The sequence below is a fragment of the Cannabis sativa genome, chromosome X, assembly GCF_029168945.1.
Source record: "Cannabis sativa cultivar Pink pepper isolate KNU-18-1 chromosome X, ASM2916894v1, whole genome shotgun sequence".
Lineage (NCBI taxonomy): Eukaryota > Viridiplantae > Streptophyta > Magnoliopsida > Rosales > Cannabaceae > Cannabis > Cannabis sativa.
This window is the reverse complement of record NC_083610.1, coordinates 56,061,990-56,076,350: the sequence shown is the minus strand read 5'-3', so window position 1 is coordinate 56,076,350 and position 14,361 is coordinate 56,061,990. Positions and strand designations below refer to the sequence as shown.

Below are 14,361 nucleotides of genomic sequence, written 5' to 3'. Positions count from 1 at the left end.
ATTATTCTGAAAGAATTTTCTCTCAGAAAATTCTCTCTGAACCGCCACCCTCTCTCTCTCTCTATACCTTCACTGTTTCGAAATATATGAGTGCTAGAGTAGTGCCCACACACATCAAGTAATACCTCAATCATAGTGAGGAAGGCTGTGTAGTTTTCAGAGACAACAAAGAAGGACTTTCGGGCTCAGATCTTGATTATACTCTGCTACAGAAAGGAATCAAGGGTTAGAGATCTGAGTGGGAGGAGACATATATATTCCGCTGCAATCACTGTAAGATTTCTTATACTCTTATGTGTTTAATTTCATATCGTTTTAGAAGTTCATATTTAGGTTGTTAAATCAACATACTTGTGAGTAGATCTAAGATCCTGGTAAAATAACTTCCAACAACTGGCACCAGAGCCATGGTAATTGATTTGCTTGCAAGAAATTTGGACTTAAAACGATTTGCTTGTTTTTTGGATGGTATCATGTTGCTTTGAGTGTCATATTGATGTTTGAATGTTGTTTGTGAATTCTGGGAAAAATGGTTACTGTTTTTATTCTGTAATTATTTTTGTTGGATAGTTTGGAAAATTCTAAGCAATTTACTTTTTTACGATTTCGATTTAATTTGAATTAGTTATGAATTTTTGAAAATTGGAAAAATCGGGGTGACGAGCAACTTCATCACGCGCGCGGAAGGGCTGCTTGCAGCCTCCCTGCGCCGTGATTTCTCGGCCAATCACCCCAGATCCGCGCGCGGATGGCCATGCACAGCATGCCATCCGTACAGTTCATCCAATTTTTCAATTTTTTCGATTTTTCATGCTATTTCATGGAATTAAATTCCGATTTTTTGTGTAGTTTTGTATATTGATTTTTGTTTTTCAAATTTCAAATCTAATTATCAGAAATAAATTAATTTTTAATTTTTAAAAATTAATTTTAGATATTAGTGTAATTTGATTTTGAAAAGAGGAAAAAATCAAGTTTTTGCTTACCTTTTTCTTATTTCCTTTAAAATTTGATTATTTTATTTTTTTTAAGGTCAGATATTATTTATTTTTTTTTTTGGTAACTTGACCTTAATTAAAATAAGATCACAATAATCATGATAATTTTAAAAGAGGAAATAAGGTATTTTTTTGTTAACTTTTAAATTTTGTTATTTTTTAATTAAATTAAATTGTAAAACAAGAAAAGGTATTTACCATTTTCTATTTTATTTTTAATTTATTAAATAACATGAAATTTAAAAGGAAAGTTAGCAATTTATTTTGAAATGACATTTAGGTTACCCAAAACCTAATTTTTCAAAATGGTAGGTTTAATTTTATTTTTATTTTTCGAAATAAATGATTAAAATTAAATAAATCCTACATCCAACTATCCAAATCTAACCTTGTTGCAGGAGTATGTGTTTTAGATTGTTTGTAAGTTTTCTAAAACCTATTATTGCTTGATCTAAATTGCCTTGGTTAAATTGATGATAGATCAGTTGATCTAATTTTAACCAAAGGTTCAATTGACGATAGATCAAGTAAATAATTTGTAACAGGTAATTTTTTACAAACTTCTTTCATCTGTGTATGACTTAGCAACATGATAGGATCCATCCAAATGTGTATGCCTGTGTGAGCCTATATGTTTAATTTCTATTATAGATACATATAGGTGGTTGTTGCTAAATAAAATATCATAACTGATAGATTTTATTTAGGCTCATTTAGTTGTGAGCCTATTCAATTAATAACAGTTATTCATTGTAAGGTTAAATTCCTCTCTTTTGGGCCTTGTGTGAGAGTTGGGAGCCTTAGAAGTGGGTGCGACATCTTGGACCCGGCTCCCCTCACATGAACAACCCCAATTGTGAAGGCCCATTTGCCTGATTTGGATGACTGTGATAGGTTAATTATATTAGTTTGACCTAATAAAAGATTGATTAGCAACATAATTAATTTCATTGTTCCTTGAAATTAATTTAAGAAAAACATAGTTTGAATGGTCATATTCTAGAAAGCTATATGTATTTTTCTTGTTTTAATTAAATATGGAATTATAACCATGTAAATTCTTTCTGAATCTTAATTTTATAATTTCATTAAATATTCATATTTAAGTTGAGATTTAGTTAAATCTATCAAATCAACTTAGATTTGAATATTTTTGAATTTCCTATTATAAATTAAGTTGAGGAATTTTGGAAATTGGTTATTAAGATTCCTTAGATATTTTTTAAGTTGATATTTTCTAAATATGGGAACTTAAAATGGAATATCTTCTAAATTAAGTGGTTACTACTTAATTGATAATATTTAATTAAGTCATTGTTTGAGGAATATTTTTAAGTTGGGTATTTAGATTTTCTAAACAACTTAAATAAGATATTTTTCAAAATTATTCCATTTTTGAAATTTAATTAAAGTTTTTTTTTACTTTAATTTGTAATATTTCATTATTGAGATATGGAATATAAATGATTAGACAAAATACATGTTTAAATAATGAGCTTTAATCAAAGAGAAATTCGATCTCCATTGTTGGTTTTACATAGCTATTGTTTTAGTGAGTAATCCTCCCTAATGGAGGAACGTTCATTAGCAAGTTAGCGCCGTTTAATCTCGAAAGATAAGTATTCTTATAGGTTTATTTATATGGTTCATGACCACCCTAATGGTGGCGACTATGTAAGACTTATAAGAATACGAAACAATGGTAGAAGCTCATAAGATAGAATTGCCTTGACTCTCGCCTAAACGGGACAACGCTGAATTCCAATCTTGATCGAATAAAAGGTTGCTAGAATGTTTGACATTTTAGATGAATTGACAACTCTATTCAATGGATGATGCTTTGATTCTCGCCTAAACGGGACACTGTATCAGTTCGTTGGAAACCTTGGAAAATAAACTATGTTAGATTTAGTATTTTTATAACATAAGTGATTGTTTGTTTTCTGAACCTGTGTATGAATTTATAGAACCGAAACCTTACTTCTGTTTATTGATATGTTGTAGTGCCAAAATGAATAACCCTCATCCCGATCCACTCCTAGTTAGTATCTTTGCAAAAGAACTCAATAGTGTGAAAATGCATCCTGGTAGTTGCATTAACTCGCACCTATTGTTGATGAATCTGAAATTCCAAAAGGCAAATCTACTAGGAATTGATTTATCAAAGGAACAATGGGTGAAACTCATACTTTATAGTCTTCCTCAGGAGTATAACAGTTTTGTTCTATATTACTTATTGAACAATCCTAACTCCTCCGACATGGACAAACTCGAGTCTGAGTTGAGGGCCCATGAGCGGGATCTGATTGCAATGAGACCTGCTAGCATTGCAAGTTTTTAATCAGAGGAAGAAGATTAAGCATGAGGGCTCCAACAAAGCTGCTTCTTCAAGTACAAATGTCAGACATCATGTTCTATGTGCGAATTGTAATGGAAAGGGACATAAAGAAGAACAATGTCCCAGGCTTCTAGACAATTCAAACGAAGGTGATGCTTTTGTATTTGAATCATGTGTTTTAGAGAACGACAAATCCTCCTGGATTGTTGATTCTGGATCTACTAACCATGTATGTTCTTCATTACAGCTGCTTGAAACTTGGGAGAATCTTCACCCAGATGAGTTAAAGCTTAAAGTTGGAAATGGCGAGTTGGTATCAGTTAAAGCAAGAGGAACAACCCGAATCAAGTTTAATTCTAAGAAGTTTTTACTTTTAGAGAATGTTTTATATATTCCTAATTTTAGTAGAAACTTGATTAGTGTTTCATGTTTACAGACACAATTTTATATATTGAATTTTTCGAGTTCAAATTGTTCAATTTCTCGTAATGGATTTCATATATGTGTTGCAAACATGGAACGAGGGCTTTATGTTTTAAGACCTGATACTCAAATCTCACTAAATACTGAACTTTTCAATGTAGCTAGACCTAGAAGCCTTAAGAGAAAAGAGATTGATAATGATGATCAAACTTATCTATGGCATTTACGTTTAGGTCATATAGGCTTTGATAGACTCAATAGGCTAACCAAAGACGGTCCATTGAAAAATGTCGTCTTAGGAGAGCTGCCAGTCTGCGAGTCTTGCCTAGAAGGTAAAATGACCAAACGTTCTTTCTCTGCAAAGGGAGAACGTGCCAAAGAACCCCTAGGGTTAGTACATTCAGATGTTTGCGGACCGCTGAATGTAAAAGCCAGAGGAGGTTATGAGTATTTCGTCACTTTCATTGATGATTTCTCTAGATATAGTTTTCTTTACCTAATGCGAAAGAAATCTGAAACGTTTGACAAGTTTCAGGAATTTCATGCTTTGGCTCAAAACCAATTAGGTAAAACATTAAAGATCTTGCGAACTGATAGGGGTGGAGAATATATGGATATGCAGTTCAAAGATCATTTAATTGAACTTGGAATTGAATCCCAATATACTGCCCCTAGCACTCCACAGCAGAATGGAGTTGCAGAAAGAAGAAATCGCACTCTCTTAGAAATGGTTAGGTCTATGCTGAGTTACTCAACTCTGTCTACATCCTTCTGGGGATATGCTATTCAAATGGCAAACGACATTTTGAATGTTGTTCCATCTAAAGCAGTCCCTAAGACACCCGTCGAACTATGGAATGGTCGCACACCTAGTTTGCGCCATTATAGGATTTGGGGGTGCCCTGCTCACGTCTTAAGAAAGAAAGAAGGCAAACTAGAATCGCGAACTGAGGTTTGCATGTTTGTCGGAAATTCTAAAGAGACTAGGGGTGGACTATTCTATAGTCACAAGGATAACAAAGTGTTTGTCTCTACAAATGCTACTTTCCTTGAAGAGAACTATATGAAAGACAACAAACCGAAAAGTGAAATTGTATTAGAGGAAATGCTCACAGATACTGTTCCTTCAAATGTACCATCTTCTTCTACTCAAGAAGAGGAACATCCCACTCCCTCAGTTGTAGCAACTGAGAAAACTACTACTAAAGCTCCTGTTCAGAATATCACCGCTCCTCGTCGTAGGGTTTCAACGAAACCATCTCGTTATGGCTTGGATGGTGAAATCAATATGGTCGTTGGTGACGGTATTGATGACGACCCATTGACCTATAAACAGGCAATGGCAAGTCCGCAACGGAAGCGATGGTCACCCGGTATGGATTCAGAAATGGATTCCATGAAGAAGAACAAAGTCTGGGAATATGTAGAACCACCAGAAGATTTTCGTCCAATTGGATGTAAATGGGTCTACAAGAAGAAAAGAGGTGCTGGAGGCGAAGTCGAAACTTTCAAAGCTAGACTGGTCGCCAAGGGTTATACCCAAAGAGAAGGTGTGGACTATGAGGAAACTTTTAGTCCTGTTGCCATGCTCAAATCCATCCGAATTCTTCTCTCCATAGCTGCCGCTTTAGATTATGAAATCTGGCAAATGGATGTCAAGACAGCCTTTCTTAATGGGCTTCTTGAAGAAACCATCTATATGGAGCAACCATAAGGTTATGTTCTTCCTGGGCAGGAGAATAAAGTTTGCAAGTTAAATAGGTCCATATATGGGCTTAAGCAAGCTTCTCGCTCATGGAACAAAAGGTTTGATGAGATCATCAAGACCTACGGCTTTCATCAGAATGAAGATGAACCTTGTGTTTACCAACTCAAGGAAAACCAAGTAGTAGTATTCCTGGTTCTTTATGTTGATGACATTTTGATCATTGGAAACAATGTCAAGAAAATGACTCACATCAAGGAATGGCTTGACACTCAATTCGACATGAAAGACTTGGGTGAGGCAGCCTATGTTCTTGGTATTCAGATTGTCAGAAACCGAAAGAACAGATCCCTTGCTCTCTCTCAAACAGCTTACATTGACAAAGTTCTTGAGAGATTTTCCATGACCAATACCAAAGGGGCGAACATGCCCTCTAGACATGGTATCCGTCTATCTAAGGAACAGTGTCCTACTGATCCTCAAGAGATAGAAGACATGGCAAAAATTCCTTATGCTTCTGAGTTGGGAGTACCGATGTATGCTATGCTATGCACTAGACCTGACATCTGCTATGCAGTTGGAATCGTGAGCAGGTATCAGTCAAATCCAGGAAGGGTACATTGGAATGCGGTTAAGTATATTTTGAAATACTTAAAGAGTACAAGAGATTATGTATTAGTCTACAAGGGTGGTGCTTTGAATCCCTTAGGCTATACAGACTCAGATTTCCAAGGATGTCTTGAAGACAGGAAATCTACATCTGGGATGGTGTTTACTCTTGGGGGTGGAGCAGTAGTTTGGAGAAGTGCTAAACAAACTGCGATTTCGGATTCTACCATGGAGGCAGAATACATAGCTGCGGCTGAAGCAGCTAAAGAGGTTGTCTGGCTTAGGAAGTTCTTCACCAGTCTTGGTGTAGTTCCTGGAATGGAAAGGCCTCTAGTCCTGCTTTGTGATAACACTGGAGCTATAGCCAACAGTAAGGAACCTCGGAGCCACAAGAGAAGTAAGCACATAGAAAGAAAGTATCACATTATCAGAGAATATGTGGCAAGAGGGGATGTACTGGTGGAGAAAGTGGATACGCAGGATAACTTGGCTGATCCATTCACCAAAGTCTTGGCAGTAACTTCATTCGAAAAGCACCGTCAGAATTTAGGATTAATTGAAATGTACTGATTTGTTTTATATTAGTGCAAGTGGGAGTTTGTTGGGTTTTATGCCCTAAATAAAAATCTGTTTCAATGTAATCCAGATTATTCTATATCAATAAAGTAACAGAAGTAATTTTTCATTCGCTTGTGTATGTTTTGGTTCACTTAAACAATTACTTGTCTATTTGATTTATAAATTCATCCAAACCATTTTCACATACTTGAACATGTTTATTGTGTTGTCAACACAGTGGAAAATAAACATGATTATGTGAATAAAGTATTCCTAGATTTATCAGAACACTGGGTTTCACTGATATGACAATCTACAACAGAGTTTACTTACATTTGGAGAAATGTTATGTTCTTTCCAGAACATAGGTTAAAGTAAAGCTCAGGTTGGATGCATGGAGTATGCATTGGAATGGACCAATATTGAACTTTGAATTAGATTTTGAAACTTACCGTAAACATCTATTCAATTCAATATCAGAAGTTGATCCTAGATCACATGATCTAAATCCTGATATGGTTAGGCTCAATTTCAAGAGTGTTATTCGTGTTCTTTGATTTGTTAGTTAAGCCTAAAACTGTAGTCTAGGCAATACATACATTTTGGGAACACGGTAGTGCGATTGAGTGGGAGCGCTAACATAAATATGGAATCTATAGCTTCTATCTGGTGAATAGTAAGCAAAGGGTGATCTCCTTCGAGCTTAACCAAACGAGATAAATGATTGAGTACTCATTTCACTTAGTTGAAATATCATTTATACAGGGTTAAGTGTTTTAAGGATAAAATACATTGTAGGGTGTTACGGTAATCTAAGTCCCTTTACAGTGTAGATAATCCATATAGAGGATCATTGATCACATTAGGATTATAACAATGGATAACTAATAATGTGTCTATATGGTGGAACATATAGAGCATTCTATATACTGAGAGTGCAATTCTGAGTTCTATGTGTGGATTCAACGAAGAATTAATAAGTCAGTGAATTTAAGTGGTAAATTCAAGATCTGCTTATTGGAAGCTCGAATATATAGACCCATGGTCCCCTCACTAGTTGAGATGATATTACTTGTAAGACTCATTTAATTGATTTTAATTAATCAATTAAAAATTCTCAAGATAGACTTGTCAGTTTGAGAATTTGGCACTCATTAAGGGCAAAACAGTAAATAGAGATTTTGAAGGGCATATTTATTAATTAGGAAACTTTAATTAGTTTCATTATTAATAAAATAAATGATAATATATTATTTGATAATTATTTTTAATTATTAAGTAATTAGATTTATCATTAATATGGTTGAACAGTGGAATTGGCAACATTTCACAAAAAGGGAAACTATCAAGTGTAGGAAAATGAAAGTTGGAAAAGAGGCAAGCCTTGTTTCCACATTGCCTAGGCCGGCCCCCTTTACCTTCCTTTTCCCTTGATTTTCTCAGTTCAAAATGTCAATCATAGCCCTTGGTGGTCTTCTATAAATAGAAGGCAAAGGCTTCAGAATTTAACATCTCTGTACAAGCTTTTCACAGTATTATATTGAAAGAATTTTCTCTCAGAAAATTCTCTCTGAGCCGCCACCCTCTCTCTCTCTATACCTTCACTGTTTCGAAATATATGAGTGCTAGAGTAGTGCCCACACACATCAAGTAATACCTCAATCATAGTGAGGAAGGCTGTGTAGTTTTCAGAGACAACAAAGAAGGACTTTCGGGCTCAGATCTTGATTATACTCTGCTACAGAAAGGAATCAAGGGTTAGAGATCTGAGTGGGAGGAGACATATATATTCCGCTGCAATCACTGTAAGATTTCTTATACTCTTATGTGTTTAATTTCATATCGTTTTAGAAGTTCATATTTAGGTTGTTAAATCAACATACTTGTGAGTAGATCTAAGATCCTGGTAAAATAACTTCCAACACTACTCATTTCACATAAGCTGAAATATCATTTATACGGGGTCAAGTGTTTTAAGAAATAAATACATTGTAGGGTGTAACGGTAATCTAATCCCTTTACAGTGTAGATCATTCATATAGAGGATCATTGATCACATTAGAATTATAACAATGGATAACTAATGATGCATCTATATGGTGGAATATATAGAGCATTCTATATACTGAGAGTGCAATTCTAAGTTCTATGCGTGGATTCAACGAAGAATTAATAAGTTAGTGAATTTTAGTGCTAAATTCTTGATCTACTTATTGGAAGCTCGGTTATATAGACCCATGGTCCCCGCACTAGTTGAGATAATATTGCTTGTAAGACTCATATAATTGGTTTTGATTAATCAATTATAATTCTCAAATTAGACTATGTCTATTTGTGAAATTTTCACTAAGTAAAGGCGAAATTGTAAAGAAAGAGTTTTAGGGGCATATTTGTTAATTATGATACTTTGTATGGTTCAATTAATAAATATGATAAATGACAATATTATTTAATAATTATTTATAGTTATTAAATAATTAGAATTGGCATTTAAATGGTTGAATAAGAAAATTGGCGTTTTTGAGAAAATCAGATGCATAAAAGATAAAACTGCAAAATTGCAAAAAGTGAGGCCCAAATCCACTAAGCATGGCCGACCACTTTTGTAGGCAATTTAAACTGATATTTTCATTATTTTAATGCCAAATAATTCAAACCTAACCCTAGTGGAATGCTATAAATAGATAGTGAATGCTTCAGGAAAATTACACTTTTCTTCTGAGACTTCTGAATCAGAAAAACCTGAGCCTTCTCTCTCCCTATCTTTGGCCGACCCTTCTCTTTCTTCTTCCCTCTTAAATTTCGAAAAATCTTAGTGTATGAGTAGTGCCCACACACAACAAGTGATACCTCAACCATAGTGAGGAAGATCGTGAAGAAAGACTTTCAACAAGAAGGAGGTTTCAGCATCAAAGATTCAGAGAAAGAGATCCAGGTTCAGATATTGATAATGCTCTGCTACAGAAAGGAATCAAGGGCTAGATATCTGAACGGAAGGAGTCATATTATTCCACTGCACCCAATGTAAGGTTTCCTAAACTTTATATGTGTTTATTTCATCGTTTTAGAAAGTTCATATTTAGGGTGTTAATAAACATACTTGTGAGTAGATCTAAGATCCTGGTAAAATAATTTCCAACATTAACATCGTTTTCAAAAAAATTAATTAATTAACATCCTTTTAACTCTTTTAAGTCTATTAAATAAAATATCTATATTTCGGGCAAAATTAATTTATGCATCCCTCCTAATCACTTTGTATTTTTTTTAATACTTTTACAAAAGAGATAAATGTTACATTAAAAATTAATAATGTTACCTTAAAAATAATATTATATTATTCAAATAATAGTTACATTAAAAATTAGTGATGATCACAAATTAAAAATAATAATCAGTTTTTGATTAGTTTGGTTGATTATTAATTGTTTAATTTATTTATATATCAAGAAAAGTATGATGACAATATCCGTTTCAAATATAGAGATAACATAACAAGGGATGCTTTATTTTACCCGTAAGAGAGAATCACAGTAAGATTTTTGAGTAAATATCAACATAAGTATTCAATGTATTAAATTTGTAAGTGTTATAAATACAAATATTTGTGAAATTATAATTTTTCTTTAGTTTTTCAGTACAAACTCCGTAATTGTCTTAAACAAGACATATATAAGACTCAAATTCTAAATCGTTAGGTTGGATTGGGCTGATTTAATCTTTAACTTAAGTTAAAATTGATATAATTTTATTACTTAGTTATCATCAAATAAAATACATAATTTATTTCATATATATAATTTAAAATTTTTTAAACATCGGCCGCGAAAGCGTGAATTGTTTACTAGTTTCTATATAAAAAAATTAAATCCGTGAAAGTATTGTATATTGATACTTTTATAATTTGTTTTTTTTTTTTTTTATCAATTTGGGCTCATTTTCATGTGAAGAATAAAAAAAGAAGGCCGATAGAAAAAGGAGACGTAGCCCAAATGAAGACCCGCAGACGTTGCACCCACCCCACCCAACCCAACCCAACGCCAGTAAATCCAAACTCCAAAGCAACGTCGTCTGCTGCAAGACTGCAATCGTAAAAGCACAAATTGCAGAAACAAACAAAACTCTAAAATAAATTAAAATAATATAATAAAAAACAAAAAAGGCACATGCAACATGTTGTTTCGATTGCAGCAGCAGCAGCTGATGCACACCAATTATTTACGCTTCTTCTCATTCTCCTATCATCGCCATAGCCGTACGGCAAATCCACCCCTCGAGCTCCAAACTAGTACGTCTCTACAAAGATCACATCCTTCTGTTCTTAGATCCAAGGCTGCAAGCAACTCTAATCCTTTTCAAAGTTTTCTTTACTAGGGTTTCTGATTTCTAATTTGGGGCTAAATAATTTCATTCAAGTTGGGATGGAGGTTGTCGATGTCTTGGACTCTAAACCCTCGGTCATGGTGAATGTTAATACCGACAATTCTGAGAACGATCGTGTACTCGTTAAGAGGAAGACCTTGCAAGCTGTGCTCCAGCAGTGCCAGAGAGCTCTCGAATTGCTCGAAACCACCGGCGGTGTTGCTGATGATGACGACGAAGACGATGAAGGTGAAGAAGACGACAACACTGCGGAACCTTCCTCCGGCGAGGACCGGAGCAGCGGCGAGGCCGAGGAGGTTTGATTTTGAGTTTGGCGTAATTATTTATTAATTTTAATTTGTTTGTGGCTTGATTTTGGATAAACTTCATGTTTATTGCCTGAGAAAGGCAGATGATGATGTTGAAATTTCTATGTCGGTGTTGCTTTTGAGCGATTTGAAAATTGTTTCCATATTCCGATTGAGGGTAATTGTTAATTTGTGTTTTGTTCTTTTTTTAAACGTTAGGCTTTCTCTCGAGTAATTATTATCTTGAGTTGATGACCGAATTATTATAATTTTGCGACAACATTCTGTGGGTCTGTTACGATCGATGCTTTCAATGGAAGAAACTTGCTTAATAACGTTTTCATAACTATGTATTGTACTAATCAAAGAGTTACACGAGTTTTTTTCTTAATTTGGTAGTATCTACATAAACCTGTAACAATTGTGTTACTCAAGGATGTTACTTTCATCAGTCTGATGTTTACCTATTTTACTGATGCAGTTGTGTGAGCTTCTTAAATCTAGAGTTGAGTGCCCTGATTTCCTTCAAAAGTTGGCTTGCGCACAAGCATCTATTCCACAAAATTTGACAGGTATGCGCTAATTTGCTAGACTCTGATATCTACTGAGTTTTTATTAAATGAAATTTTCATTTATTAAGCATTTATATATTTTGATATCTTATGTATTTACAAGAGCAAACTGTAAATACATATGTTATAATTGACTATTTGCTTCTATTCTCTTTTAGCAGCAGAAGAAGGTAATTCTTGGGATGTGGTCAGTGCTAATGATTTATGGGAGGGAGAGAACTCTGATTTGAAAGAAGATGAGTATGTTCTCGTGAGCCAGGAGGATATATTAGAGGGCATTGCATGTTTTATGACAGCATACTTGGAGAGCATTAAACAAACTAAGGTAAATGAAACTTTGTGCATATTTTAGTTGATTAACTTCTCATCAAAGAACTTTTGGTTAATTTAATAGTGCAAACTAATTTCTAGTCACTGGGACAAATGCAAACAATCTGGTTAAGCAGTATGATGTGTATGAAAGCCCTCTTAGTTCTTCTTTCTGTTCACTTGGTGATTTAGTAGTTAAGGCATATGAGTCACTCATTAATGTCCTATGGTGCATCTTTGTTACTGAGAATTTTTCTTCAGTAGTAAGAATATGTAGCGTGTTAACTTAAGCTGCCATGATTATATTTTGCGATAATTTTGCTTTCAGGAAGATAAATGTCTAATGTTTTAAATTTGCAACATGATTTGCAGGATTTGCCTCCTAATCAACTCCAAGAAGGTAAGCTTAATGGCTTTTTCTGGAAAGTTTAGTTGAATGTATCCATATGTTTTCAATGTGTAGAATGACAAAGAAGCAACATGTAGTCCATTTCAATTGCACAACACAGTATGCACCTGCACCGTTAGATGAAAACATAAGCTTAAGATGAAAATATATGAAAATGATATATTGGGTTCACATGGGAAGGAGTAGTGAATTTGTTGTACCTAATAAGATGAAGAGTTAAAATATCAGCCAGTACAATTTGTAGGCTGTTCCACTTTGCCAGGTCCGTGTTAAAATCTGATTTCACTATGATTATGGAAACATTGCCGATAGGGAGTATCCTTTCCATGTCATGTGGCCCAAGATTGAAGAAACTGGGTGCTTTATTTTTACCTTCTCAGCATTAAATAAGCTGTTTAATAATTTCATCACTTAAATTTGTCTTTCGTTTCATCTAGTGATCTAAAAAACTAGCATTTAGAAATTGTACAAATAAAGATGTTGTCATTCTCAGCACCTGAGCAGATATGTGTAGTTTTCACCTAAACAAGTTTACAATCACCAAAGAATTGTAATTTGAATACTAAAGCGGGTACTCATGCTTTAAATTCTCTTTCAGCCCTTCGGAAAACATTTTCGGTGAAAAAGAAGAAGGGAAAGCTTCGAAAGGCCTGGGATGGAAGCAAAGTCATTTACAATGTAGCATCCTGGGGGGCTACTGCAATTGGGTGAGTTAGTACCAATCAGAACATAGATAATACAAATGGTTTCTATATTCTACATTTGTTATGCTGCATCATTTCAATACTAATGTGTTTGAACTTGGTTTGTACTTGCAGGATATACCAAAACCCTGTAATTATAAGAGTTGCATCCAAAGCCTTCTGGACATCTTGCCAAGTTATATCAAAGCTTCTCTAACCTGATCACTTTGGTTGAAAATGGTATTATAGTTTGGAACTCAAGTGTATTTGTGGGCTGTGGTTGCCAATTCAATTGGGTATGGTTTCTTTCTTGTAACATTATTTGCCTTCTTTACTTGCTACGGATCGATTGGTGCTTCCTGTCCTGATTGTAATTTAATCTTGTAAATATTTCTCTGTTCTACCACTCGACGCAGTTATATGTATATTTTTTTAAATTTGTTCACCTTTCTGGTGCAAGTGAAATTCGTTGGTAACATCTAATTTTCGATATAATTGCAAAATTACCAATGAGTTAATATAATTATGTATTGACATATGCCTCGCAACTTCCCATATTTACATTGTTAATCATTGGGAAATTTGAGCTTCTATGCTTCCTAGTACATCGTTTGGTATATTGTATTAAGTCGTATTATATTGTATTTTATTATATTGAATTGAATTATATATCATATTTTTATATATATATATTATGTTAAATTTTAATTTATATTAAAATATTATATATTTAAGTAATCATAAAAGTTAATACTGCATATAGTTTTATATAAAAATAGAGCATAAAATACAATTTAATATACAATACAATACGGTGTAATATGGCATACAAAATTAACTTATAATTTCATAATATACCAAGTTAATAATTCTAAACAAATTATGAGTCCTCATTTGATTGGGACTAAAATAATCTTCTCTCTCTCTTATTCTCTTGGTTTCTCCTCTCACTAGTCACTACTCAGGTGGCATAGCACCATCGTTTGACGTACCTTTCCTCACCACCCACCACCAATAATCATTTTAGTTAAAAATCATTACAATTTTAATTCAAACTTAAGCCTAAGAAAATATTTACATAAGACAC

At 33.8% G+C, this 14,361-nt stretch overlaps 1 protein-coding gene across 3 annotated transcripts; it reads left to right on the top strand.

Annotated features, from left to right (window-relative positions):
• Nucleotides 1-10,699: 10,699 nt before the first annotated feature.
• Nucleotides 10,700-13,719, top strand: LOC115697855 (uncharacterized). Of its 3 annotated transcripts, none has more exons than XM_030625022.2 (7): nucleotides 10,715-10,919; nucleotides 11,006-11,310; nucleotides 11,783-11,873; nucleotides 12,035-12,198; nucleotides 12,555-12,582; nucleotides 13,190-13,298; nucleotides 13,410-13,719. In XM_030625022.2, the coding sequence occupies exons 1-7, from the start codon at nucleotides 10,805-10,807 to the stop codon at nucleotides 13,489-13,491; spliced, it is 894 nt and encodes a 297-aa protein (XP_030480882.1). In that variant the 5' UTR covers nucleotides 10,715-10,804; the 3' UTR covers nucleotides 13,492-13,719. The 3 variants fall into 3 exon arrangements, with proteins under 3 accessions (XP_060962758.1, XP_030480882.1, XP_030480875.1); XM_030625015.2 differs by having other exon boundaries at nucleotides 10,729-10,919; nucleotides 12,032-12,198; XM_061106775.1 differs by having other exon boundaries at nucleotides 10,700-11,310.
• The last annotated feature ends 642 nt before the right edge of the window (nucleotides 13,720-14,361 follow it).